Source organism: Neofelis nebulosa, chromosome 1 (assembly GCF_028018385.1).
Source record: "Neofelis nebulosa isolate mNeoNeb1 chromosome 1, mNeoNeb1.pri, whole genome shotgun sequence".
Lineage (NCBI taxonomy): Eukaryota > Metazoa > Chordata > Mammalia > Carnivora > Felidae > Neofelis > Neofelis nebulosa.
In genome coordinates this window covers 228,547,438-228,575,007 of record NC_080782.1, presented here as the reverse complement: position 1 = coordinate 228,575,007, position 27,570 = coordinate 228,547,438, and the positions used below count along the sequence as shown (strand labels likewise).

The window sequence follows — 27,570 nt, the reverse complement described above, 5'->3', positions numbered from 1 at the left end:
GCCACAACTCATAACTGACACCTGGGCACTGAAGACCCAATGTCACTGCTTGTCCCCCTTCCCCTGCTGGCCCTAGGAACTGGATGTTGTTGCATTCACTGCCACAAAGCGCTCTTCTTATCTCAGCTCCCTTGTACGACCAATTTCCAATTCTATCTCTAAGGAAGGTACATTTGATGGGCCAAGTCTAGGTCACATGCTCTCGCTCTAGCTGCATTGGGGGTTGGGGTGGAGATGGGAAAAATGAGAATGTGCACGTGGCCTTTTTGGCTTCACCAATTAAGCCGATCTCATCTGCTCAGGAACAGAACATGGCTCCTCACTCAGCAGAGGACTGTGGGTAGGGTGGGCATTTTGATTGGCTGGTCCAAGACAACCTCATAACTGAAAAAGTAAAGGAAATTCTTTCACGTGCTCTATTGGCTTGACGCCCCACACAGCACACTCAGATTCAATGTAGGTATTTATATGTTTGTCTGCCTGATTGGATCAGCAGCATTTTAGGGCAGAGACTGTCTTCTTTATTTTTATCTCCCCAGTGCCTGGGGCACTGCTTGGCATATAGCAGATGCTCCAAAAATGTCTGTTGAATTTAATTAAACTTAAGGTCCAGGAATTTGTCCATAGTGTTAGATAACATAAATTTCTCCATGTTTTGGGGAAGACTGTGATTTAAACAAACACACAAACAAACAAACAAACAAAAAACCAAAGGACTTATTGACACGACATGAAAATGCCAAAGAAGTAAAAATTTTTATGACCTACCCTCTTCTCAGTTACCTCAGTTCCTCTACAGGGCAAAGAGCTCTGAGATTGTGGAACATGAGAACTGCTTGAAAGAAGAGAGATTAAGGCATGAGAGAGAGGATAGAGTTTGGGGAGGGAATATCAAAAGGGGGCAGAGATGACGGGATCAAGCAAAGGGGGGCAGAGAATTAGTCTAGGGAGTATTAGAAACAGAACACAAGTCTTCCTGGAAGGAAATTCGAGAATGGACAAAGTAATTCTGAATGTTGCCTTGATGACAGCACCAAGAAGGAAAGACAGAGGCAGCATTTTTATGCACTCTTTATATGCAAGACAATAGCTAGGAACTGTGTGTGTGTGTATATGTGTGTGTGTGTGTGTGTGTGTGTGTGTGTTTAAGTTTCACAACAACCTATGAGAGTGCATCTGTTATTTCTATTTTATACGTAAGGAAAATAAGACTCAGAGAGGGTGATTGGCTTAATCACACAGATAATAAGTGACAGCATCAGAATTTAATGATTCTCCATCTGATTCCTAATTCCACTCTTAAAAACAACAGCAACGACAAAACCAATCCATCCATCCCTGAGTAAGACAGAAAAGGATCAGAGGGACAGTTTGAATGATCATGAATGATCATCCTAAAAGCTAGGATTATGTCTCCAAACTGCCTGCAAACTCCCAGTAACTTGAATGGTGCCTGACCTACTTTTGAAAACTTTCTATGTAAGTAAATCTGACAATTAACATTTTTGAGATCTTTTATATATGAAATTAAAAAATAACAAAGACAAAAGAAGCTTTACCTCTCATACTGGTTGTTTTTTTGTTTTTGTTTTTTCACAGTTTGTGGTCATTTGCTTCAGTAGCCATAGGCAATTAAGTTCAGGAAATGTCAAGAAAAGCCTTACAGATTACGTATTTATTCCTTACTTCTTTTGTATTGAAACACAATCAGTATATAAAAACCAAAAATTTCTTGGATATTACTATTTATGATGAGGTTACGTAAAAAAATCTAAGGTAGAACACTGAAGGATATAGATGGATGTGACAAAACTCATGGGAGTGGCATGTGAATGGGTCAAATTTAGAATGCAAACAGAAGTGTGTTGGGAGAGAATCTGAATCTCTGAATTCAGAGAATCTCTGAATCTGCCCTCTTTTCCATACAGCTCATTGCACTGCCCTGCATTTTACATGATACAAAAGATTCACAGAGAAAAGATGAACACAAACTCACAATTCCCCTGGAGAAGGAAGAGGGAGCAATAGAGCCTCTGCCCACTTACCAAGGGGGCCTCAGAATCTGTCCCTACCTAGAGAACCAGTGCACATGGGCACAGCCAACATAATCCCAGGAGACCAGGAGAAGGGCACTGGTAAGTAGGAGTAGTTGTGCACGTGTAAATGGTCACTAAGACGTGTGCATCATCCTTCTATACTGATTTGCATGGTTCATTTTCCTAGCCATAGTTGGACCCCGCTCAGGGTGAGTGCAGCAGGACAGGAGGGAGCAGGGACTGGAGGAAACCGAGCCATACCTTCACAGGGGCTCAGCCCTTCACCAGGCAAATAAGTCAGAGCCAACTGGATTGTTGAATTGTCAGAGCAGAAGAGACCGCAGACATCTTAAATGATCTGTTGAAGTAAGTTTTACAGTAAAAACAAAAACCAAACAAAAAACAGGCATCCAGAGTCTTTAAGTGAAGATCACGAGGCTGATTGGTAACCGAAGTTCGTCTTGTCATTGAAAGGCTCCCTCCCTTCCCAGAGTTCTTTTAAGGTCTATGACCCTCTCTAAGCCAGTTACCCCGTAGGGACTTTTACGGTTGCCGGTTTCCCAGCCAGTGATGGAGACTGCGATCCCGTTCATTTCATCTGATGGTTTGGCAGAGGATTCAGAGGGGAAAGAAGAGAAAAGCACGGAAGGAGAGACGCGTGAGGCGAGCCCGACACAGGATGGGGCAAAGTCCTCATGCTGCTCAGAGCTGGGCTTGCTGCGATAGACCGACCGGGGCTCGTGGTTTGGAGTGGGGGCTGCGCAGGACTCATAATAGATGTTTAAGTAAGAAACTTGGCAGGAAGCAGATGCTTTCACCTGCTGAGAAGTTCCTGAGCCCCCCAAAGAAACTGCACCCCCATAACTCCCCCCCACACACACACAAAGTTAAGGGCACCACACCTGCCTTCCCCAGATGGGGCTCGCTGTGCGAACGCCTCCTCGTCCTCCAGGATTTTCCAGCGCGGGCTCAAGCTCCTCCCTCGCCGGAGCGGGTCTGCTGTCCTCCAGCCAAGCGCCAGCCAGAGCAGCGGCTGGGGGGCGGCGGGGAGTGGGCCCCGCTCGCAGCCATTGGCTGTGCGGGCCGCAGGGGCGGAGGGAGACCGGCGGTCCCGCCGACTCGGCGGCCCCGGCTTCACTCCAGCTGCGCCCGCCGCCCGCCCGTGCGCTCCGGCAGCTCACCGCACGCTGCGCCTGACTTCCCCGCGGACGGCTTCGCGGGCGCGGATCGCAGAGACCCGGGGGCCTGCGAGGAGCTTGGCGCCGCCCTAGTCCCACCCGGGGTGCCGGAGCGCGGCCGGGGAGGTCGGAGCGTCCCGACCCGCAGGTCAGTGACAGGCTCCCGACGCCGTCCGCGCGCGGAGGCAGAGGAGTGGGGAGCCGGAGACGCGCGGGGTGCCGAGCGGCGGAGGAGGGCTCGCCCTCGGCGGGGAGCGCCCCGACTCCTCGCGTGGGGCGGCCTCGAGTTGCGGAGCTTCCACTCCCTCCGGAGCCGCCTCCCAGACTCTCCCCGGCTCCCGGAGGTTTGGCTCCTTCTCGGGACACCCCGAATCCATCCCATTTGTGGCTAGCCGTGTCCTTTGCGGCCCCCAGCAACCTCCGCAGGTCGGAGGTTCCAGATTCTCGGGATGACCTCCCTGGGCGACGGAATGCCCGTGGCCCCGGGAGCACCCGCTTTTGTCCCGGACCCAGAGAGCCGGGAGGACCTGCCCCCGCGTCCGCTGCTGCACAGATTGACTCCTCTGTGCAAGTGTAGACAGTTCTACACTTCGCAGAACGTGTTTCTAGGTGCATCGTTTGCTTTTTGCCTTTGTGGTTCGTGCGGTCACCTCTCCGGATTTCCAGGGTCATCCGGCCATTCCTCTACTCGCCTCGCGCACACTGCCCGCTTTGCATCTTCCTGTGTTTGCGGGAGTCTTTTCACCCATCTTGGGTGGCTTCAAATCCGGGGAAGTTTTACCTGGTGCTGAACACTTGCGTTCCCCAGCGGTGGCTTCCGAGTTCCCGAAGAAGCCAGCCGCGCCAGCTACTTTCCCCTTTTCCCGGGTCTGAGGAGATGCTGGAATCCCGTGTTTCCCTGTCGAGGTGCGTGGATTACAGACAAATGACATCCTAGATGATTTAGGAGAGAGGTGTGTGATGTGCCCCACTCCGGGTAGCAGAAGGATGCGTTCATTCACAGAAGCATCTTGTTGAGGACCAGGTTTGTGGCTGTACCTGTGCGCTTTCTGCCGCTGCTTGCCTGCGGCCCGCCAGGCTTGGGTTGGTGTCAGGCTCCGGGGGCAGGGTCTGTTTCCTAACCTCCTTCAGGTTCTCTGCCTGTTAAATTTCCTTCGTTATTTATTTACTTATTTATTTTGCTGAAGTGTGTAAGTACTTAGGTGGTTCTTTGTGGTGGATAATAGGATCCTATGGTTCTGGACATTCTCAAAGCCTTTTGGTCCAGTCCACGCTGTAGGTGCAAAGGGCGAAACCCTCAACGATTACGCCCTGGGGCCAACCCCAGGGACCACTCCTCAAGATGTTTCTCCTCTGGAGCTTTTTGCTTTACATTTTCTAGATTCGTTGTCAGACAACAGCCGATCAACAGAAAAAAAGCAAGATAAGTGATAGCGTTTTCTTAAACGGTTTACCTCCTAATGCAGTCTTGATGCCCAGTGCATCCCCCTTAAAAAAAAAAAAAAGGTATTTAATTAGCTTAAAGTATGCAACTAGTCTGACTGTTTTAGCTTATTTGTACTCTAGCTCCTACAGATTCTTAAATCTATTTCGTGACTAAAATGCTTCATTTCGCTAAGTACAGAGGCGTCTTGTCCCCCTACCCCCACCATCCCACATGTACACAGCACCGCACCTAGTTATAATCAGCACCTAGTTGATCCCTTGATGCACATCGCTCTTTGAAGTGTGTATTAGTGAGTCCAGCTCGTAACCAAGTTGCACTGCCACCACTCCCACAGGGCACGTCCTTCGAATGCTGGGCACTGTGGGGATGGAGAGCCATCTGCCAGCCTCCGAACATTCTGGGAATATGGAGCTCCAGAAAATGGGTGGGGTATTCCATTTCTGTGTTTTGATTTTGAGGCTTATTACTTCTTTGGGTTATGTATTTATTATTTTTGATTCTTCTACATAAGGCAGAGTGCTCTGAAGAGCTCCACACTTGCTCATGGTTCTCATTAAAGAAGATTCATGTAAGGTAAGATACATTCCATTTTCCCTGCTGTTAGTGCAATTCAACAGATTTCATTTGATGTCTGTGATGTGCAAAAGCTTGTCAGGGGTTAAGAGATAAATAATGGTGTGATGACATATGGCATCGAATCCATAAGAGGGTTTATTTGCAGGTTTCCTATGACTTTTTTTTAATGAGGGCAGATGAAGGATGGCAGTTGATTGGTAAGAATGATTAACCATACTAATCATTAAGTAATGTGGAGTCATACATTTATTCTTTTTAAGTTTATTTATTTATTTTGAGAGAGAGAGAGAGAGAGAGAGAGAGAGAGAGAGAGAGAGCGCGCACACACATGCACACAAATGGGTAGGGGCAGAGAGAGAATCCCAAGCAGGCTCCGCACTCAGTGCCGAGCCTGACATGGGGCTCAAACTCATGAACCATGAGGTCATGACTGGAGCCAAAATCAAGAGTTGGACGCTTAACTGACTGAGCCACCCAGAAGCCCCCATTTTTTCTAAGAATGAAAGATTAACCCATCACAAGCAAAACTCTCTGATTTGGCCTCTATGTAGATCTATGTCAGCCCATTTGATAATATCCCTTCTTCTCTAGGCTTGCTCTTCTCCTTGCACTTGTATTTTAATATCTTTTTCTTTCTTTTTTTTTTAAGTTGTAGACTTTAAGCATTTTTATATTTAATTTGTTATTAGGGAGAAGCAAAACTTAAAATTATAATTGAGTTTTTTTATTCTTCTCCTTTGAGTTTTTAAAATAGTAATTTAAGAACCTGGAAAACTATATTCCTAAAAGTCCCTTGACATCAGGTACTGTGTAGGTCCCACTTGCCTGGCTCTTAGCACTGATGAGCCATTCAGTAAATGTCTGCTAAATGAAACCAGAACCCAAGAAAGTAGTGTTGCAGAAGAATGCCATTTTCTTCAAGTAGACATGTGTGGAGCATATTATATTATTATATTACTATGTCAATATAAAGCATCACGGGCTTAACTTTTATTATTGTTATTATTCCTAGTGACAGCTAAAAAAAAATAATAAAGCCTTTAACTTAATTAATGGAATAGGGAACATAACAAAGAAGCAGCTCAAACTAAGTGCATGAGTTGGCAAGATTCCTTTTAGCTAACGGATGTGCCTAGAGAAATCAAGCCAGAGACATAGGTGCAGAAGTCCGTGATATGTACACATGTGGACCAGCCTTTGATTTAGAACTCAGGAAGTCTACTATGCATTCACTGACCATGTCAGATCTAGGACAGCAGGCTGATGAGCCAAGTTCTGGGAGCCCTTCAGTTCTGATTGTGTTTTGTGGCAGGTGTGCCTATGGTATATAGTGTTCTGAGTTACTCAGTCTCAAGACACAGTATGCCTCCTTCAGGAGTTCCTATGTATAGGATCCATGCTCATGTTCACATTTGGAACCAGAAAGTAATCACTGTTTAGTCTAATAAGTTTTTTGGCAACAACAAAAACCATTAGAAAAATGGAGATTCTGAATAGTCAAGTAGCCATATACAATGTAATAGTATCTCTAAGCATGAAATGGCACAATCCAACCAAAACAGTGCCAATATTTCAAAGCTCTGAATTTATATCAGGAACAGGATAGACTGCCATTAGTATTTCCTGAATTCCTAATTTTTAAATTCTCACCTATTAAGTTATATTAAAATGGGAAATCAGTGGGCCCAGATTTGTAATTTACATTATGGGCTTGATTGTTGACGCTGTTGATGTTGTTGATATTTTTGACTGTTTGATAGTGTTATAGACAGTAGTGAATGGGTATGGAAATTATAAGCCTGTAATACTTGCTAAACAGGGTAACTTAAAGTAAAATACCCATGTATAATTTTTGATGTGAAACAAAAGGATAGGTGGCTGTTAGATCCTGTGTCAAATTCAGAAAGACACGAAGATGATTTATTCCAAGGTTAAAACACCAAGACAATTCATTCAACATATAAATTTGTTCCTCAGGGAAAGCCAAAATAGCAGCTTTCCTGATTAATTTGCCACAGTGGTCTGATACTGATTAGAAGTGCCTGGTAATTTATTAACTGTTGCCTATTAAACCAGTTTGGTTCTTAATCACTTTCAATTTCCCTTGTGACCAGGATTCTAGCAGAGGGATCCACTCTTTTCTTAAATAAAACATTCACGGTATCCCATAAAATGCAACTGTAATACAAAGAGCAGTTAAGCCCTAATGGGCAGATTGACTTATTTGTCTCAGCCTGAGAGTCTTAAACTTTGAAAGGAAAGGTACAAGTGAACCATTTCATAGGTTTGTGTTAAGTATATGCAGTACAAAAAGGAATAGGAGGAGGAGGAGTGGGGTGGGGGAGGGAAAAAGGAGGGGGAGGAGAAAGAGTTCTGGGCTTAAAAGCCAGTTGCCTTTTCACTGCATATGCTATCATTAAATTTTATTTCTATTTTTCTAATGAAAACACCTTTATTGGTTTTTTGCTGATTATAAAACAGTATATTTCTGTGTACCAAAATTCACATACATGCACAAAATAGGATGTAACCAAACATACCCATATTACCTGCTAACAAGAAATGTTAATAACTTGGTGCATAATCTCTTGTTTAGTTTAGTTTACTATTGCATGCCTCTAATATTGTGTAGCAGTGTTAGTAGTTCTTATTTTGTGAAAATGGAATCACACTATGCACTATTCTGAAGCTTACTTTTTGACTTAGGCATACGTGTCCAGCATCTTTCCAGGTTAGAAAATGTAGTCCTTTTTATTATACCAGAGTCCTCCATTGCATGATCCTAACAGCATTTATTTAACCAATCCTTGACTCACGGACATCATGGTAGCTGCAGTGTTTAGCTACGGAATGCATCTTTGTGCACGCACCTTTTAAATTTGTCTAACTTTATCCCATGGGGTAAATTCTCAGAATGTATTATTTATATTGTTAGCCTACAATGCCGTACATTTTTGGATGAAATGGGAAGCACTCAAATAATTCATCAGATAAGGCTGGCACATTTTCTGCCCTTAAAAAAAAAAAAAAACATTCTGGAGCATCTGGGTGGTTCAGGCAGTTAAACATCCGACTTCGGCTCAGGTCATGATCTCACAGTTCATGGGTTCGAGCCCCACTTCAGGCTGTGTGCTGACAGCTTAGAGCCTGGAGTCTGTTTCCAATTCTGTGTCTCCCTCTCTCTCTGCCCTTCCCCCATCTCTCTCTCTCTCTCTCTCTCTCTCTCTCTCCACTAAATAAACATTAACAAAAATTTATATAAAAAAAAAACATTTTTATTGATTTTTATTGATGTTTGACATTCATGTAAAGGAGTACTCAATGTGAGTATTCATGTGCTCAACACACCCATGTAAATAGAACCCAGGTTAAAAAATATATATTTACTAATACTCTCCTTGATGACCTTCATATACCTTGGTAGCCTGTCATTCTAACAATTCCTCATGAGAAAGTCCTTAGTGAGCTTGTTGACCTCGATTTCCATGAGTCAAGTGCAAGGTTAAGGGCACACTTTTAGAGTGACAGTGGAATACTGACAGATTCTCAGACCTTCAAAAGGACTACTTGGCAACAAAGTTGGTCTGGTTCACTGAAATGAGTTTCCAAGATCTTTCCTTCTGTCTCCTGTCTAGTATCCTTATCATTTTTGGTCTCAGATTTGGACCTTCATGGCATATATTTTGATTCAAATGATGAATTAACCTCTGAATGACAAAGGAAACCGAGTAACATGTTTTTCACCTAATTTCTTCTTGTTGGCTGCCCAACTCAGCTCTGAGTATAGAGTGGATTTGGAACCAGGAAAGGATCCTAGGCTCCTAATTTGTGGTTTCAGCCACTAGCTATCTCCTTCCACCATCCTTTCCCAGAAGGTATATGAACAATGACCTTCAAATTTTAATTTACTTAACTTTGGAGACCTTGGCTTCCTGATTTATAAGTACTTCTAGTTACCCAATTCTATGAATAATGTTTTCCTTTTGTGGTTGCTTATTTACTTTTTGTTTTGGTATTGTTTGATTTTCTGAATAGAGGAAAATTAATATTAAGAGAGATCACAGGGAAAGAAAGAATAACTTAATATATGATAAATGACTTAAGTCAGTTCCAGAATGAATGAAAAGAAAAAAAAAATTGCTTCTTTTCTGCTCATGTGTTTTCATTCTTTTTGTTATTTTTCCAAGAAGCTGAGGTCTGGATTAGGGTGTTAGCACAATACCGCTTAGGATATCACTGCTCACATCACCATGACTATGATCCAGATGGAATGGTATTCAGAGTATGGTCCATGCATCAGTGCCAGCCCTTGAATCGTTACTCACTCACCATGAGATATGGGACTTGAGCCAGAATATAAGGCACTAGTATACTTTTTAGTTTAGCTTTCTCCCTCCCTCCCTTCCAACCTCCCTCCCTCCCTCCCTCCTTCCTTCCTTCCTTCCCTCCCTCCTCCCTCCCTCCCTCCTTCCCTCCCTCCCTCCTTCCCTCCTTCCTTCCTTCCTTCCTTCCTTCCTTCCTTCCTTCCTTCCTTCCTTCCTTCCTTCCCTCCCTCCCTCCTTCCTTTCTTCCTTCCTTCCTTCCTTTCTTCCCATCCTCCCTCCCTCCTTCCCTCCCTCCCTCCTTCCTTCCTTCCTCCCTCTGTCTGTCTGTCTTCTTTCTGTAGTAAGACATTTTGGATGCCGGAAGCAGTGCTTTACAAGTTTCTCATTTCACAAGGACTCGTAACCCACATATTCCTGACAGAGGCAAGTGGCTACTTTAAGTAGCAATGATCTCCAGTGTGCGGCTTTGTAGTTAAATTGAGAAATTTATAAAACTGTAAACATTTTCCATTTCTGTGCTGATTTTCTGTTGAATTTTGTTTTGCTCTGTTTTGGCTTTTAGGTTCTTTTGGTGAGGGGAGAGGTGAGCTAATTCTTGAGGTAGAGCGACTAACAGAGTACCACGGCATATGATGTTCCTGAATGAAGTAAATTAAAATTGTCTTCCTCTGTGATGATTGGAAAGTGGGTATTGTCCTTGATCCTGTTTGTCTCCACAGATGAATACAGTGCCAAGCGTTGTGATTGTAAGGGACTTAGTAATTTTCAAAGGATGGGATTATCATAAAGTTTAACTGGAGGAACATTTTAAATTAAAAACAATGTGTTCTATTTTATATCCAGTCAGGTCTTCACTGACTCACTATGGTAAACTCTCATGATTTTCATCGTGCTCTTCAAAATACATTTGTTACAATCCCTGATCTATGTTCACAGTAATGAATTTCAATATTTACAGCAGATTCCTACATCCTTTCCTTGGTTATCCTGGTGGATACTTGATTAAATAAAATTTTTGTTGACACAATTGCTTGATAAAAAGTATGCTCAGAGTTTGCTCTAGAACTTGAAACTACAAATTGTATTGCCATAACTAAAACAGTTATAAAATTTAGGGTGTGTTCCACATTATTCTTTACTATTGAGTACTTATCCTTTGAGTAATTGGTATGATTTTATACAAAATCATTCATTCATTCAGTAAATATTATTGCACATCCAAAAAATAGAACAAATATGGAATACCTCTTCAAGAAGCTTCCAGTTTCTTCATTCCCTTACTCTTTTATTCATGCAACCATCCTACAAATGCTTATTGAACATCTTTATACAAGACACTGTGCTGGTTCATGGTTATAAGGATTAGTGAAATGGTATCCTCTATTTATGAGTTCATAGTCTATCAAAGTTTTAGAGAAACAGGTAAACAAATATAATAAGTATAATAAAATGTGAGAAATGCTAGTGTGAAAAGGTATAGATATTATCATGAGAATGCAGAGAAAGGAGCCAGAAATTTGCGTAGAGAAAGTAGGTGGGGATTTATATTATGAGTGAATAACTAGATGAGACAGGAGGGAAGGCTTGAATAGAGTCTTGAAGAATGAACAAATTGGATTTTGGGTGGAGTTAGGGAGAAGACATATATAAATATAAGGATTAAACATATATGCTTTTTTTAAAAATGTGGGAAATCAAGAACAGTTTGATATGCTTGAACCACCAATCTTAGGAACAATGGGAAAAATCAGGCTGGAAAAGTAGCAGGTAGCCTGATGAAAAGGAACATATAATATAGCACAGGTAATATAGGGAAGGTCTTTTAGATTTGTTACTCAAGATGGTCACTATAAAAATTGTATATGCAATAGACTCATGCATATAATAGTAATATTTTATCACCTTCCTGTACATAGTTAACAAGTATTTGTTGAACGAATAAATGAATGCACCAGAAAATATAGTTTTTCTTAACCAAAGGCAATACCACTGTCCCATTACTTGTATAATGAATTATTTTTTCCCATTAGAAGTAATGAGTTAGTCTTAATATCTTTACTATCTCTTACATGTTCCCACTTTAAACCCTTTGTGCATACTGAAGTTATAGCTGGTCAGGACTATCCTTACACGGTAGCACCTGATCATGTTCCAGATTATTAGGGAATATGTTTTTGGCCACACCAGTAGCTAATTCTCATCCCTTTAAGCCTCACTCTTGCATGAAATTAAAGTTCACCAAAACATCCTCTACAATCTTCTTGCTCACCACTGCCATGAGGGGGTTTTAACATATTACATAGACAATTCATGCAACTCTAAGTTATACTCAGAATTTGGCTTCTTTAATTTCTTGAATACCAAGCATAACCTCTGCTGTCATAGTATAATAAGACCTTACATCAGTCAGTAGAAGGTAGATAATGGCTTACAACAACAAGTGCCAAGGGACACCTGGGTGGCTCAGGAGGTTAAGCATCCGACTCCTGGTTTCGGCTCAGCTCATGATCTCATAGTTCCGTTGAGTTTGAGCCCCACCTTGGGCTCTGTGCTGGCAGGGCAGAGCCTGCTTGGGATTCTCCCTCTCTCTCTCTGCCCCTCCCAACTTGTACTGTCTCTGTCTCTCTCAAAATAAATAAATAAACTTAAAAAATTTTAACAGAAACACACACAAAAAAACAAGTGCATTCGTCATTAACACTAAGTATTGATAAGGCCAGCAAGGGTGGCGGTCCTCACCCAGCTCACCCCGGGACAGAAGCTGTCCTTCACTTAAACAGTTACTGCAGCAAAGGGAAGGGATGTGGCAAATCTCACATGGGCCTTACATTTTCTACCTAGAAGTGACATGTCACTTTTTCCAGATTCGGTTGGCCAAAACAAGTCATCTGGCCACCCTAAATTCAGAGGGGATGGGAACATGCAATCCTACAACATGTCTGGAAGGAGAAAGAAACAGCAGAAACACATGAACAGCATGAATGACCACAAGTCTTGAAATTATCCCTCTTTTACCCTCAGGCTCCCTGGAGAGAAGGAAGGTAGTGAATATAGAGCATTTGGAGACACAGGGATACAGATTTGAATTCCAGCCCTGCCTCTAAGTGGCTGGGTGATCTTGGGCAAGCTTTTAAATTCTCTGATCCTTAATTTTCTCATCTGTTAAAGAAAGGTGAGGAGCAATAATGACTACCTTAAAGAGCTGTGAAGATGAGAGAAAATACACATGCACAATGCCTGTGTACACATGAACACACATACAAAATTAGTATATGCTTTTATTTAATAAATCCTGGCTGCTATCATTGATATTCTTACTGCTGTTTTCCTAAACTGGTGTGCTGGACATTCTTTCCCCTATGTAACATCCTGGGTATACCTTCTTCTGCCTATCATATCCTGGAGCCATATATATTCCCATTCTACAATTACTAGGGTATGCTCCCCCCACTCTCTTTCTCTCCCCTCTACCTCCTCTACTCTTCTGACACGACTTGCCCCCTACATTCCAGCGCACACCATTGAAATAAAAGAGAACTAAGACTAGATATAAGACTAGTGAGGGGCGTCTGGGTGGCTCAGCCAGTTAAGTGTCCGACTCTTTTAGCTCACATCATGATCTCATGAAGCCCCATGTCAGGCTCTGGGCTCACAGCGAGGAGCCTGCTTGGGATTCTTACTTTCCGCCCCACCCCCCCACCTCTGTCTGCCACTCTGCTGCTTGCTTGCATGGTCTCTCTCTCTCAAAATAAATAAATAAACATGAAAAAAAAAAATAGTGAGTGAAGTGTGGACATGTGCTTCTGACCAAAGCTATTCCTACAACTGAATAAAACACATAGAGCCCACAACCTTAAAAGTAGATAGCCCCACCCTGATAAAGGAAAAAGTCAGTTAAATCTCATATAAGAGATACTCATGGTTCCCTTAAATAAAACAATATTTCTTTATATTTTTAAAAGAATATATAACTATTGTGGTGGTCTTTTTTCTCCAAGTAATTCCTAATTATTTTTCAATTTCACCTCCTTTTATGTTTTTAAGTTAAAAACACATTCTGGGAGAATTTGAGCCTACACTTGTTTATTGCTTCCCTATTGTCTTTGACAGATTCTTGAGTCGTTATCTAAAATGACAACAGGCTGCTAAGGACTTGATTTCCTCCTACACTTGATAGCCTGCCATATCATTTTGTTCCATGTTACAAGGAACATGTAGACATTCTCTTTGTTAGCCAGACTTTTGAGTTCACTGTACTGCCTGAGATAGAGACAGACAGACAGACAGAAAACGAGGGAGATAGAGAGCATTAAGGCAAGCACTACTGTTTGGTCCACACCAAGGATTAGGAGGACCACAGGAAGTCCCATGTGGGAACACGCTTTCCTCATGAGGACACAACGTCCTCTTTTCTGTCCCCTGCCCTCCCTGGTGTACCTGAAAATCCTGGTAGATGAGTAATTTCAGAGCCATAAGAGAGCACTTTGTCTCCTTATAGTGGTGTTTTATGTAACCCCTGTCTAAAATCTGACTCATCTCGTACTCATCATTTTAGGGTACTTACCTATATTCACAGTCATATGATTGCTGATGACTGGCAAAAAGCACTATTAATATCAGTGCCCTCTATTTTTTCATTTGTAGCCGCATTTTGCAGTGACGATTGATGGTTTAATCAATCATGCCTATGTAGTGAAGCCTCCATGAAAACCCAGAAAGACAGGGTTCAGAGAGCATCCAGGCCGCCGTGCTGGGACGTGCTGGGAGAGGGGATCACTCGGCATGGAAGCTCTGTGCCCTTTCCCCATACCTTGCTCTATGCATCACCTGCTGCTGTCTGGTTGTTTCTTTCTTTCTTTTTTTTTTTTCAACGTTTTTTATTTATTTTTGGGACAGAGAGAGACAGAGCATGAACGGGGGAGGGGCAGAGAGAGAGGGAGACACAGAATCGGAAACAGGCTCCAGGCTCCGAGCCATCAGCCCAGAGCCTGATGCGGGGCTCGAACTCACGGACCGCGAGATCGTGACCTGGCTGAAGTCGGACGCTTAACCGACTGCGCCACCCAGGCGCCCCTGTCTGGTTGTTTCTGAGTTATATCCTTTTACAATAAACTGGTAACCTAATAAGTAAAATGTTTCTCTGAGTTCAGTGAGCTGCTCTAGAAAATTAATTGAAGCTGAGGAGGGGGGCTTGGGAACCTCTGATTTATCACCATTCAGAAACACATGTAACAACCTGGGGCTTCGGACTGGTGTCAGAAATGTCTATATTGCAGAGGAGGGTGTCGTAGGATTGAACCCTCAACCGGTGAAATCTGATACTATCTCCCGATAGTGTCGCCGGAATTGGGTTGAATTATAGGACACTCCTCCAGTATTCCTAGAATTGCTTGTTGGTGTGGAGAACAGCTCCCCAGTTCTGCCTCACACACTGGAATTGGTACCAGATCCTATTTAACCTGAAACTAATATAATGTTATATGTCAATTACATCTCAATAAAAAAAACCAAAACACCAACTATTCTTTCTTGACTCAAGATGCCTCCAGAGTCCCTAATATCTTTGGGTATTTAAATTGTAGGAGAGATGTCTGGCTGCTTCTGAAGATGACTGATGATGTAAGACAAACAATTGGATTTCATGATTCTGGAGGTCCAGATTGAGATTCAGACCAGTGGGTGATGGCAGGAGTGAAGTTAGGAATAAGGCTGGCTGGCAAGTCACCATTCCTAGTGTTCAGGCAGCATCTCCCACCACCATGAATCCAGTTTCTCCGGCATATTAAACTTCCTCTAACGCTTCACCTCCAGTAACCATGGATTAGTGGGCATAATGAGCTGATGGTAGCAGCAAATATGTGAGGTTTTTCCAATGCCATTTGAAAGATTCCTTTGAAGAATCGGGCTTCTATCATTGTATATTTTTAAAAGCTCCTAACATTTTAGCTGACTTACAAATATCCTACCAAGCCTATTTTCATTAATAGCTTTGGGGACAAGTCATTTTTCCCCACAACTTGTATGTTGACAAATTCCAAATCTACTGAAAAGTTGCAAGGATAATAACCATGCACACCTATAGATTGTTTAACTATAGACTTTAACTAGACTAAACCAATTGTGAACATTTTGACATATACGATTTATCATATTTCTTTCTGTATGTGTGTATAAATGTGTGTGCTTGTTTTTTGGGTTGTTTTTTGTTTTTGTTTTTGGCTAAAACATTTGAGTGTTATTTGCTGATATTAGGACACTTTTTGGCTACAAACTTTAACATGCATTTCCTAGTAACAGAACATTCTCCTATATCACTTAGGAAATTTAATATTTATATAATACAATTATCTAGTGTGCTATCTATGTTTAAATTTCCCCAGTTGTCCTCATAATGTCCTTTATAAGAAAGCCATTTTTTCTTCTAATTGGCCAAAGGATCTTGCATTGCATCCGGGAATGGATCTTGAAATCTGCTCCCTATTTCTTTTTCTGAATATTCATCTGACTCCTAAATAATGTAATATGGCCAAAACTGGCTGTATCCAAAACAGCCTGCCTAAGCTGCCAATTACTAACACATTCTTCCTAAATACCCATTTTACTGTGGAAAGCATCATCATTGACTGTCAGCCACAGAGGACCGGGGAAAAATGGAGAACTTATTTAGCGAAATTCATATGTATATATTATGCTAAATACTGGGCTAATATCCAGAAGGGATGGGCAATTTACATACTATGTAATCAACTAAGGTTCTATTTGTAGTTATATTATGAGGGACAATGGCTCATTAATTCAAGTAAATGCTGTGCCTTGATTAAAAATGTCATCATGTAGAAACTCTGTGAGCTTGAGACTTAAAATGTAAGACCTAAAACATTTATATACATTTGTAATATTCAAATCTATTTTTAAGGAGTAGACTATAAAGCATCTTAGTTTAAACAAATACATGACTGTAGTTGTCATGAATAGTGGCTTGCTTAATTATGTGATAATACTCAAGTTCTTTTCAGACAACCTGTGTCATCACTTTTTTTTTTTAATTGTACCTGTACACGTGATTTTATGGATAGAGGATAGCTATTAGTCTTTGGAATACTCTTATTTGCAAAACCAGAGAACTGGATATATCATATAAGTTATATTCCTCTCTTCCCTCTGCTTCAGTTATCAAGATATTTTAAGTAGAGGTGAAGTTTGGGGGTTAATTTATGGAGTGAATGAAATATTTACTACATATCCATTGTTATAAATTGAAAGTTTATGAGATGATGAAAATTTACAAGAAAGTACATATAAAACAACAGGCATTTACAGAAAGAGGCAAACCTAAAGGTCCTCATTAAACACATTAGTTTGGATGCCTATGGGAGACGGAAGGAAATGGAATGAGGAATCAAGATAAAGAGGAATCAATGAAGACAATAAGCTACAAACTGAGAAATCTACCTACTTAAAGAATTAGGCAGCAGTAGACACAAATGAAAGTACTGGTTCGGAGGGATACAGCATCACATTTTCCCCAATTATAGTGCGTGGTCCATGGCTGCCCACTTGTGAGGAATCTGCTTAGACTTAGAGGGGACTTCATTAAATGGCTGTTGAAAAACCAATGTCCAGGCTTTTCCCTATTCCCTTACAGCAGTTTTAGAGGAACCCACAGTTCCCTGGAGCCTGAGAGAGGAGACTGGGGATACGTAGATTGTAACAATCACAAAATTAGGTTTAGAAGGACAAATTTTCCCAGTGTCATACTCTATAAGGGGACTATTACGAGAAATTCCTGATTAAACAAAAAATATATTAGAGCTAAGTTATTTTAGAGGCAGAATGACAGACCATGGAAGAGGAGAAAACACCATTCCATTCTGCCACCAGAGCATGATTTAATGAAAAATTTTTTATATGTGTCCAATCTTATTAAAAATAAGTAAGGTTTTTAAGTATACTAATGGTATGATTTAACCAATTTTAGCTGCTCCAGTTCTGGTATATGTGCTGCAGGAGAGTACACTAGCTGTTTTTCTTAATACACTTCTAAAATACTGGAAAAGATCAGATCCTAGTGGAGGGCGAGAACTGACCTGAAAGCCCTTACTAAAAATACTATAACATCTTGAAAGGCCAGTCTTGCTTCCTGCCTTCTTTCTTCCCACTGACTCATTTGGACATTGCCTATGATCCTCAAGTCATCATTTCTCTGGCTGTTCGCTTTTCCTTTAAAACAAGTGTTTAAGCACAGTGACCTATCCTACCTCTCCGTAGAAGATTTTCATTGTTATGCTGCTTCTTACTCAGCTCGTGCTTCCTTCAGCCTTCAGGGTGCTACTTTTCTCATTCTGATTTGGATTAATTGTGTTAGCCTAGATGGGTCCAATATCCCCAGAGGGTAGGACCTGAGCCCTTCCTGGTCTTTTCTCCACATCATAAAAGAATCATGACAATGCTATGCCTAGACCTGTCTTTGTATTTGACCTGTTTTTTAACCAGAGAATTATGCATTTAAACTATCTTATTCTAAAAGAGTGACATTCTTTTATTCTTACGAAGCAGTGTTTTGGTCGTGAAATCTTCACATGGAATATAAATACAACAAAAATTCATTAAGAATAATACTTTGAGGGGTGCCTGTGTGGCTCCGACTTCGGTTCAGGTCATGATCTCACGTTCGTGAGATGGAGCCCCGTGTCGGGCTCTGTGCTGACAGCTCAAAGCCTGGAGCCTGCTTCGGATTCTGTGTCTCCCTCTCTCTCTGCCCCTCCCCTAATCACATTCTGTCTCTCTCTCTCTTTCAAAAATAAATAAAGATTAAAAAAAATTTAAAAAGACTACTTTGATTTCTCCAGAAAAAGTGTTATATAAATGCAAGGGAGGTCATACTATAATTACATTTGAGGTTGTACAAGATGGATGGTCAGTCATGTGTATATTCCCTTTTGAAATACTTGCTTGTATACATGTTTTTTTTAACTTCAATCTACACCACTTTGTATATCAAGAAAGGTATATTCTGAATATTTTGTGAGTTATAATTTATGTAGATAACGATTTTTTAAAGAATTAGTACAAACAGTTCATCTAGCATAAAAGCATTCTGAGTATAATTTATTTTGTTAGGGAAATATTTTATTTTTTTTAATTTTTTTTTTAATTTTTTTTTCAACGTTTTTAATTTATTTTTGGGACAGAGAGAGACAGAGCATGAACGGGGGAGGGGCAGAGAGAGAGGGAGACACAGAATCGGAAGCAGGCTCCAGGCTCCGAGCCATCAGCCCAGAGCCTGACGCGGGGCTCGAACTCACGGACCGCGAGATCGTGACCTGGCTGAAGTCGGACACTTAACCGACTGCGCCACCCAGGCGCCAGTTAGGGAAATATTTTACTGGGCCTGAGAGTAATCCAGATTACCCTTACCACCAAGTCCTCACCAAGATAGAATTAGGAGACTGGTCTGGATCTAAAACAACTTAAAGACCTACCATAGAAATTGATTTTTTAAATGTTAAAAAAATTTTTTTTAGCTGATACTAAATTACTACTTTGTCATTTTAAAAATTTTCACCGAAGTACTATGAAAAAGCTCTGACTATATTCTGATCATTCATTTGAACAGTAAAGAGAACTGTTAATTTTAATTTTTTGTCTAACATTATCAGTCCAGATCCATGAATTCCAGTGTATTATTCAGAATCTTCATATTCTATATTTCTTCTCACAAGATGGTCTTCAAATTCAATATTTGATAGGGGCGCCTGGGTGGCTCAGTCAGTTAAGCGGCCGACTTCGGCTCAGGTCATGATCTTGCGGTCCGTGGGTTCAAGCCCCGCGTCGGGCTCTGTGCTGACAGCTCAGAGCCTGGAGCCTGTTTCGGATTCTGTGTCTCCCTCTCTCTGGCCCTCCCCCGTTCATGCTCTGTCTCTCTCTGTCTCAAAAATAAATAAACGTTAAAAAAAAAAATTTAAAAAAAAATCAATATTTGATAATACATAGACTCAGTTTATTTCATCACTTGGTTTTATTTTTTATTGGGCTATGACAGGGAATCATAAACAGAATTCACATATAATTCTACCTTGCTAAGTATTATACTGACAAGAGCAGTTCTCAGACAAATATATGGATGGCTGAATTATCTTTGAATAATTATAGCACATAAGACAATAAACTTTATTTTCATTATTCCAAGACCAGGGGTAAGTATTTGCAACTGCAAGTGACAACTGACATTTAGAGAAGTGTGGGTGGGGCATATGTATGTCAGCACCAACCTTCTCTCATCAGCATGACCTAAAAGGCCATCAGCCAAAGAGAAAGCGTTCAGAGAGAAGATAATCTTGCAAATAGTAAAGGAATGGCTCGAGGTCTCATAGAAAGCATATTGTTTTTTAAGTAGAACTAAAACCAGTTTTGCTTACATGTGATAAGGTCCCTACTAGATTTTGGAAATGATAGTTTCTATATGTTCTACAGAGAAAGAGATCCAATATATCATTATGTTAATCAAATTCTACATTTGTAGACAGAAATAAGGATTTTACCATGTCATGTTAATAACTTATCAACTCTATCAAATCATTACTGATGGTTTGAGAGGATAGCCTTTTGGAGAATGACATAGCAGGACTTGCTAATGATGAAAAGCTGATTCCGACATCCTAACAGCCAGGGTACTCTTTATGTCTGCAAGGCAACAAAGCAGCTTATCCCAGTTTTCCACAATAAAAACCTTTCAAATAGTTGTTCTTCACATAGAAATGTATTGAATAAAGGTCAGAAACAAAGCAATTGCCGTGCCAGATTTGAGGCTGACTGTGGGCTGAGTTGTGGACACCATTACGTTGTAGAAGTCAAGGCATGGCGTTGGCTCCACCCATATGCAGGCCACCAGAGGTCTTGCAGTGCTTGTGTGCGCAGACTCAGAGGTGGGGGCCTGTCGGCTCTTTTTCCTTTTACCAGGCATGAAGTACACGTCAGAGGGTATGCTTTTGTTCTTCTGAAACTTTACAGTTCTCATAATGACCCCATGGGAAGGAAAGCTTCCATTCTTCCAGAGGACTCACAGAGGCATGGTGCTGAGTGTCCTGGAACCAGAGACCCCCCAGTCTGCCCTGTCTCTACTGTCTTTCCACCTCCCTGCCCCACTGGGCTCATGGTGACATTACACATCCGCTCTTCCTCACTTAAGTAGGTGACTGCCTTTTGTAGATTCCTCCCCGGCACAGGTTTTTATTCCAAGACACAAAGGGAAAGCTGGCTGACCATGAACCAAAATATTTACACAAATCTTCATTTGTAATGTTTTGATCTAGCTGTCTCATTTCCCTTTCTCAAATATCACTTTTTGAGGATGGCTCAGAAAAAAAAAAAAGAACATCATAATGCCCACGTGGCTTTAGGTGCCACCCGAAATGAGAGGACATCGATGCTGCCCTGAGACAGGTCAAGGCTATGCATTTAAGATGAAGTCTCTCTCTTCTTTTCTTTAAACCTAATCCGTTTGGGAGAAATGGCCCAAGGTGCATCATCTTGAAATGTTTGATTTCATTTTCACAGTGCTACCTTTGGCCTCATTCACACAGTCACAAGGCCTGAACATGTACAACCTGCTTCATCCTGAACATTTATACACAGATTGTCAAAACATTCACCAGAGAGAAGGAAGATTCACCAAATTTTTAAAACTTGAATAAGAAAATGAGAATCAGTGCCATCAAAACTAAAACAGTCTCTAACAGTGCAAATATTCGGTGGTTTCAGAGTAGGACAGTGAAACAAAATTTGCATATCTGTCATTTAAAATTAAGAAGTATTCTGGAAATGATATTAAGTATGAAATACTGGGAGGAAAACATTTAAAGGAGAAGGTATTTAATTGTGAAGTGTCAGACAATAACACAAACTTTCATTTGTTCATTTCTACCATTCTTCTAAGACCTCTTAGAAGATCAGATGCTCTCCCCAAATCTTCTTAGCCTCCTTTCCTGTAAACCATTTCACAGACAGTTGAGGCCCACAGGGGCCCTTTTGTCTGAAAGTGAAGATCTTCTTGATGTGAAAAGTTTCCTTGGAATATTTACAACGTAAAGAGATGCCTTTGTTTTAAAAAAGTGGTCTGGCAGCCAGCTGTGAGCTTCTCCACTGAACTGCTGACACCCTAGTGACACTGTCTGTGCCTCCAGCTCACCCCCAGAATATGACAGTGTTGGGTAGCAAAGGTGGCTTTAGAAAAATCAGCCAATTCCAGCTGAATCTATGACCTGCACGTGTCAGAACTGTAGGACCAGCCAAGACTTTGAAAGCTCTTCTAGCCGTTCTAAGCATTCAGAAGGAACTATATGTCTACTGGGACTTTACGTGGGATGGCCTTTTATAATTTTCTAAGTATGTTTATGGAAATGTTATCACATCCTAGCTCAGGACCTCTTGGTGAGGTAGGAAAGGTGAGTTTTATTGCACGAACAGGAAAACTGAAATGCCAAGAGTGAACAGCGAGCTTGCCCAGAGTAAGTGGCAGGTAGGAGCTAATGATGCAACTCCATCATTTTTCTCTTCCCATCACAGTTAAGAAAACTAAGAACACAGTTCAGGCATGGGGTCTAGTCCCTAGTCTGTCACTGTCTAGCTGTGTACCCTGAGTAAATCATGTCTTTGTGGCTCAGTTTCCTCATCTACAAAATGAGAATAATAATTCCTGCTCTACCAAGTAGCTGTGAGGAACACATAAACTGCTTAGTCCCCTTGTCCCCCATGCTAGGAAAATAGGATGTAAAATCCTTACTACTCAAATGTCAGGAAAATTGAGACCAGATGGTATAAGGAGTGAGGATGGGCAGAAACCCCACGTCCTAGCTTATCTTTTAATGAGAGGTTTCTTTTGTCAGATCAGTTAGCTTCTTTGTCTCTCAGTTTCCTCAGCTAGATTTAGGAGGTCTTTCCAGAACACTAAGAATATTTCTTCTTATTCATTCAGCCCATAAGGTTTCCATCCTAGTTTTCTTTCCTAATGATCTTGCTGCCTCTGAGACTATTTTCCCTAAAGATGAATGGCTAGGACATTTACATAAAGAGGCAAGGGACTGTCAAATCAGTGTGACACATTTTAGTCCCCCTGTGACTCTCTCTCTCTCTTTTTTTAAGGATCATTAGGAGCCTGTAGCAACTTAATGGAATTAAAATCACCAAGCAAAGTATAATGAGGAGTAGGAGTCAAATTACTTTAGGAACTACTAAGACACTGTATGTGGCCTACTCAGAGGAACTCACTAAGATCATTAGCCTGCATGACACCCAGCAGGGACAATCTTCTCATAAGTGTCCCCTGCTTCCCAGGGATCATTAATGCTGCTCAGCTCTGGCCACAGTGGCCAATGTCAGACCCTCAAAGAATCAGCCACTTAATTAGATCTGGAGTACAGAAGGGAAAAGCAAGTTTTCAAGATAAAATGCAGGGCAGAGTTTAGGAAGAGGGAAAGCCAGGGGCAGAGTGGATTTTTCACATTAGCATTTCATTCTATCTGACAGGAGGAGGTTTAGAAATTTACAACAAAGGGATCTAATGCCACAGAGAGCTAGGAAGAGCCTCTTTTCTCGACTTGAAGAGTCTTCTGCCCAGAGGGATCGATGCATTCCGCGCCTCCACGTGGACTTAGTGGGCTGGAGGCCGAGGCAGAAACCACTGTGACTTTGCCAGTCATGGAGGAGAGGGTGTCTGAGACATGCTACACCCACACTCGGAGCCTGGGGAATCATGCCGTCTCCTGCTTGCTACCTGCCTGTCAGTCTGCTTTGCCTGTGTGTTCCTCACAAGGACCACGTTAGGAGCGAGAATGTGGTCAAGGGCATACTCTGCCTCCCGGCTGCCAGAAAATCATGCCTTCTCCACACCCAATAAACACACATACACACACTATCAACTCATTTTGGCCCAACCTCTACAATTCACAAAGTGCTCCCATGGCTGTTTTCTTTTTTTTTTTTTTCAACGTTTTTTATTTATTTTTGGGACAGAGAGAGACAGAGCATGAACGGGGGAGGGGCAGAGAGAGAGGGAGACACAGAATCGGAAACAGGATCCAGGCTCCGAGCCATCAGCCCAGAGCCTGACGCGGGGCTCAAACTCACGGACCGCGAGATCGTGACCTGGCTGAAATCGGACGCTTAACCGACTGCGCCACCCAGGCGCCCCCCATGGCTGTTTTCTTGATAACCCAGGTGGGACAGGTGCTATACATTTTACAGATGGGAAAGTGAAGCTCCGAAAATGTAGGCAATTTGCCCAACTTCCCAAAGGTAAAAGGGAATTCGGACCTCAAACCTAAGTCTCTTGACAGCAAATCTTGTACTTTCCATCACTCAGAGGGAATCCAACCTTTTTTCTTCTAAATTAATCTGAAGTTTTTATTCAGTGCTAAAGTATGCACTAGAACGTACACAGGTAGATAGAAAAGAAATATGAAGAAATGGCCCCTCATTTCAAGGAGATGAATTTTTATAAACAAATCAGAAAATTATAAATGTTCAACAAAAAAGCAAACTTACCTGCACGGCGTAATTCTTCAAAGTCTAGTAGAGATAAATCCTGGCTGGGAAGGTGCTAGTGGGCTAGAGGTGCACAGAGTTAATTTTCTGGAGAAGAGAGGTTTGGCACTGACTTTCTGGGTCCTATTCTCAGATCATCCACTTGGAGCATCTGTTGAAATCACAGCAGATGGAACACATCAGAAATGTATTTTCCTTTTTACTTATTTTAGTTCCTTGGAGAATCCTGGTACCTGGGGTACTGCAGCGGTAAAGTGAAATAAAAGTTTATTTTTATATCATCATTTGTAATATCATAAGCATTACCTGTTCCTGGAGAAGTAATTGCATTCCCTTCCCTTCTTGAAGTGAAAACTGGAAATAAGACTGAAGTGTGATATTTTGTGAATAACGCATTCAGTTGTTCTTTTTTGTTGTCTGTTTGTTTTTGCAGTGCCAATGGACACCTGATCCCCTGCTGCCTTTGTCTGAAATCCAAGAAGTTTCCTTGTGCTGATTTAACTGCCTGCGATCTTTCCTATCATAAAAAAACAAAACAAAACAAAACAATGCTGATTCTGTCCATTTTAACCCCTGTGTGAAACTGACTTTTAACATACTTGTGCGTTCTTTGACCCTTCATGAAAGATGTCTGAACCTGGCTCTTCATCTGTATTTTCGGGTAACGTGGAGAATGGAACTTTCCTTGAGCTCTTTCCTACATCCCTGTCCACATCGGTAGACCCTTCCTCAGGCCACCTGTCAAATGTCTACATCTATGTGTCCATATTCCTTAGCCTTTTAGCGTTTCTGCTTCTGCTTTTAATCATTGCCCTCCAGAGGCTCAAAAATATCATCTCTTCCAGTTCCTCCTACCCAGAGTACCCAAGTGATGCTGGCAGTTCTTTCACCAATTTGGAAGTCTGTAGTATTTCCTCTCAAAGGTCCACTTTCTCAAACCTTTCCTCATGAAGAAAACAGAAGAATTCTCGAATGCTGCAGCAGCCTCGGTTTTCCCTTGCGGGAAGTGTCACATGAAGTAGTTGCTTCATGAAAGAAATAACCCCCTTTCTTTTCCAACCAATGAGACCTGTGTCTCCTCCTTCACCCCTAATCTCTCCTTCCAGTCATCATGCTTTCCATTTGTGAATGTAGGAGTTGATGCTGACTCAGAGAAATGTGTGCAAACCTTAAGGGGCAGAATTTCACACAAACCACCTGACCAATCCGGAGCGGACTTCTTGAGGGTGGATCAGTTCATTTCACTCTGCTGGACACCCAAGGCGGAAATCATGCGAGGCGGCCTCACAGTGGGTGCTGGATACAGACTCTTGCCCTTCATTTCCCTTACAAAACCGTGAAACCAACTGAGCTGGCAGGAACTGGCAAAATTAAGTCTGAGCTACTTAGAAGACATTTTCCATATTTAAAAGATAAAGTGGAAACATCAAATTTAAAAAAAAAGAATAAATTTAGATTTAATGTATAATATTCCTATAACCGGAGGCAAAATATGCTAAATGTTTTCACTTTAATAAATGAAAATCACATTTATTGATGAGTAAGTCACTATGGAAAAGTTTTGGAAGAGTAACTTTTAATAGCAAGACAAATATGTGTTATGATGCAGTCTGTAATGTATTTTTGCCTCTTGGTTTTTTTTTTTTTCTACTTATGTTATAGTCATAATACTCCTACTGTTGTAGAATTCTTTGTGATAATTGCTGTTACTAAGAGAAACACCCTAAGAGACACTAAGAAGTTTTTATTTTATAGCTATACTTTCTATTAGTGGAAATTAAGCATATGGAAAAATATTCATTTAGTTCTGTTTTCTGCAGTAATAACTCCTAGCAGTCATGTAAGCATGTTCCTTTATTCAGTTTCATAGTCTTTATAATTTTAGTGCAGAATTCTGTTAAGGCTCCCAGATGTCAGATGTTTGTTCACCCACATTAGATTGCAAAACTTAAGGGACTAAATTGCTATTTTACATATTATTATATACTCCATGAATGTGACATGTCTCTGATAATTAGTTGTTCTATGTTAACATAACACTTTGAATTAGAACCCCAGGATGTGGGTTTTTATTAGAAATTATAGACATTCAAATTGTGTAGCTGCTGAGAACTTAGTGATCCGGGGAGCCCCATACTATGTTCACCCAAACACTGAGCTTGGGGGCTTTGTCCATGAAGTGAGGCATACCTGTGAGCACAGACTTAAAAGACGGAAGAAATCAAGCTCCCCCTAAAAACAAAGCAAATAAAATACAGCTTCTTTAGAGTGAGAACTTTAATTTAATTTTAAAAATAATAAATGGCCCACAGCATAAACAATGAAATTCATCAGCCTACGGAACCCACTGCATCAACATGCCCCATCTTCCCATGGCAAGTGGATCATTTCTTGTCCAAAACATTTTCTAACCTTCAGTAGTGGAGTTTCAGTACATCCTTTGGATTGATTGTGCAGGCAACACTGTCTAGTAACTCGAATGGGATAAAGAATCCACCATTTTTACAAGGTGTATTTTTGTCATTCCAAAATGCTGAGACAGATGAGGACTGGTAATGAGGATCTGAAGGTTGTTTATTTGTTTTTTTTTCTTAAATCCATAAGCTTCACTTTAAATCAGACCACATTGAACTATTTATATGAAAAATGTTCCCAGACACCATAAGACCTGCACAGAGTTGCTGTCCTAAAATGCGTAATTAGTGAAAACGTGGTTTCTGCTGCCATTTCAAGCATGGCAATGTGTTGCAGTGTTATCATGTAGTGTAAATGCTGGACTAGAAGAACTCCATTACTTTAGATCATTATCAGCTGTCTCTGAATGTGTGTGTGTGTGTGTGTGTGTGTGTGTGTGTGTGTGTGTACTAATGTATATATATTTTTTCACACGCTCCCAATTAAAAATTCTGTAAAAACTACAGGATAACAGAGGCATCTGTGTTATCACCTTTGCTTTTTTGGTTAATTTTGTGCTATTTTGGTTATTGAGGAAGAAAGGATATGGATCAAGTGATTTAAAAAAAAAAATAAAGTAACAAGTTTGCCACACAATAGGATAATCTGAGTACCATCTGTTCTAAGAGTAACTTTATATCCTTTCCTTCTGAAAGAGATACAAGGGCTTCTGAAAGTAAAACTGCCTTTAAAAAAAAAATCTGCAGGTAGATCCCCCTCCCTGCTGCTGCAGTGGTTCTTGCTCTCCAGATTAAGTAGAGTATTTGTTCGCAAATGTGTATTAGGACTTGTCAAGCTTGCCAAGATAACGGATTGCACAATTTGAGATGAACTTGTCCAGGAAGTTCAGAAAGGTTGGAGGACTGGTTTATAAATAAAGAAGTAGAGCCCACTGAAAGCCTGGTTCTTCTCTTATTGTTTTCAGTGAGGTGGTCTTCCCTCTTAGGGAGGCTTTTCCATCACTCTGTCTGCACATCCTCTCTGAAGCAGGGTCCCTAATGAGTGAGTGACCC

The 27,570-nt window shown here is 41.2% G+C and overlaps 2 protein-coding genes across 9 annotated transcripts; both read left to right on the top strand.

The window, feature by feature from the left end:
- The first annotated feature begins 2,614 nt into the window (after window positions 1–2,614).
- LOC131487029 (uncharacterized) lies at window positions 2,615–24,684 on the top strand. 8 transcript variants are annotated; one of them, XM_058687258.1, is made up of 4 exons: window positions 2,615–3,362; window positions 4,996–5,085; window positions 5,173–5,234; window positions 24,537–24,652. In XM_058687258.1, the coding sequence occupies exons 1-3, from the start codon at window positions 2,638–2,640 to the stop codon at window positions 5,216–5,218; spliced, it is 861 nt and encodes a 286-aa protein (XP_058543241.1). In that variant the 5' UTR covers window positions 2,615–2,637; the 3' UTR covers window positions 5,219–5,234; window positions 24,537–24,652. The 8 variants fall into 8 exon arrangements, with proteins under 8 accessions (XP_058543241.1, XP_058543261.1, XP_058543270.1 ...); XM_058687278.1 differs by having other exon boundaries at window positions 5,177–5,234; window positions 24,537–24,602; XM_058687287.1 differs by lacking the exon at window positions 24,537–24,652 and adding an exon at window positions 14,207–14,396 and having other exon boundaries at window positions 5,177–5,234.
- Window positions 24,621–27,455, top strand: SERTM1 (serine rich and transmembrane domain containing 1). The gene has a single exon (XM_058687318.1). It carries the CDS (start codon window positions 24,731–24,733, stop codon window positions 25,052–25,054), a length of 324 nt encoding a protein of 107 aa, XP_058543301.1. The 5' UTR covers window positions 24,621–24,730; the 3' UTR covers window positions 25,055–27,455.
- Window positions 27,456–27,570: the final 115 nt, after the last annotated feature.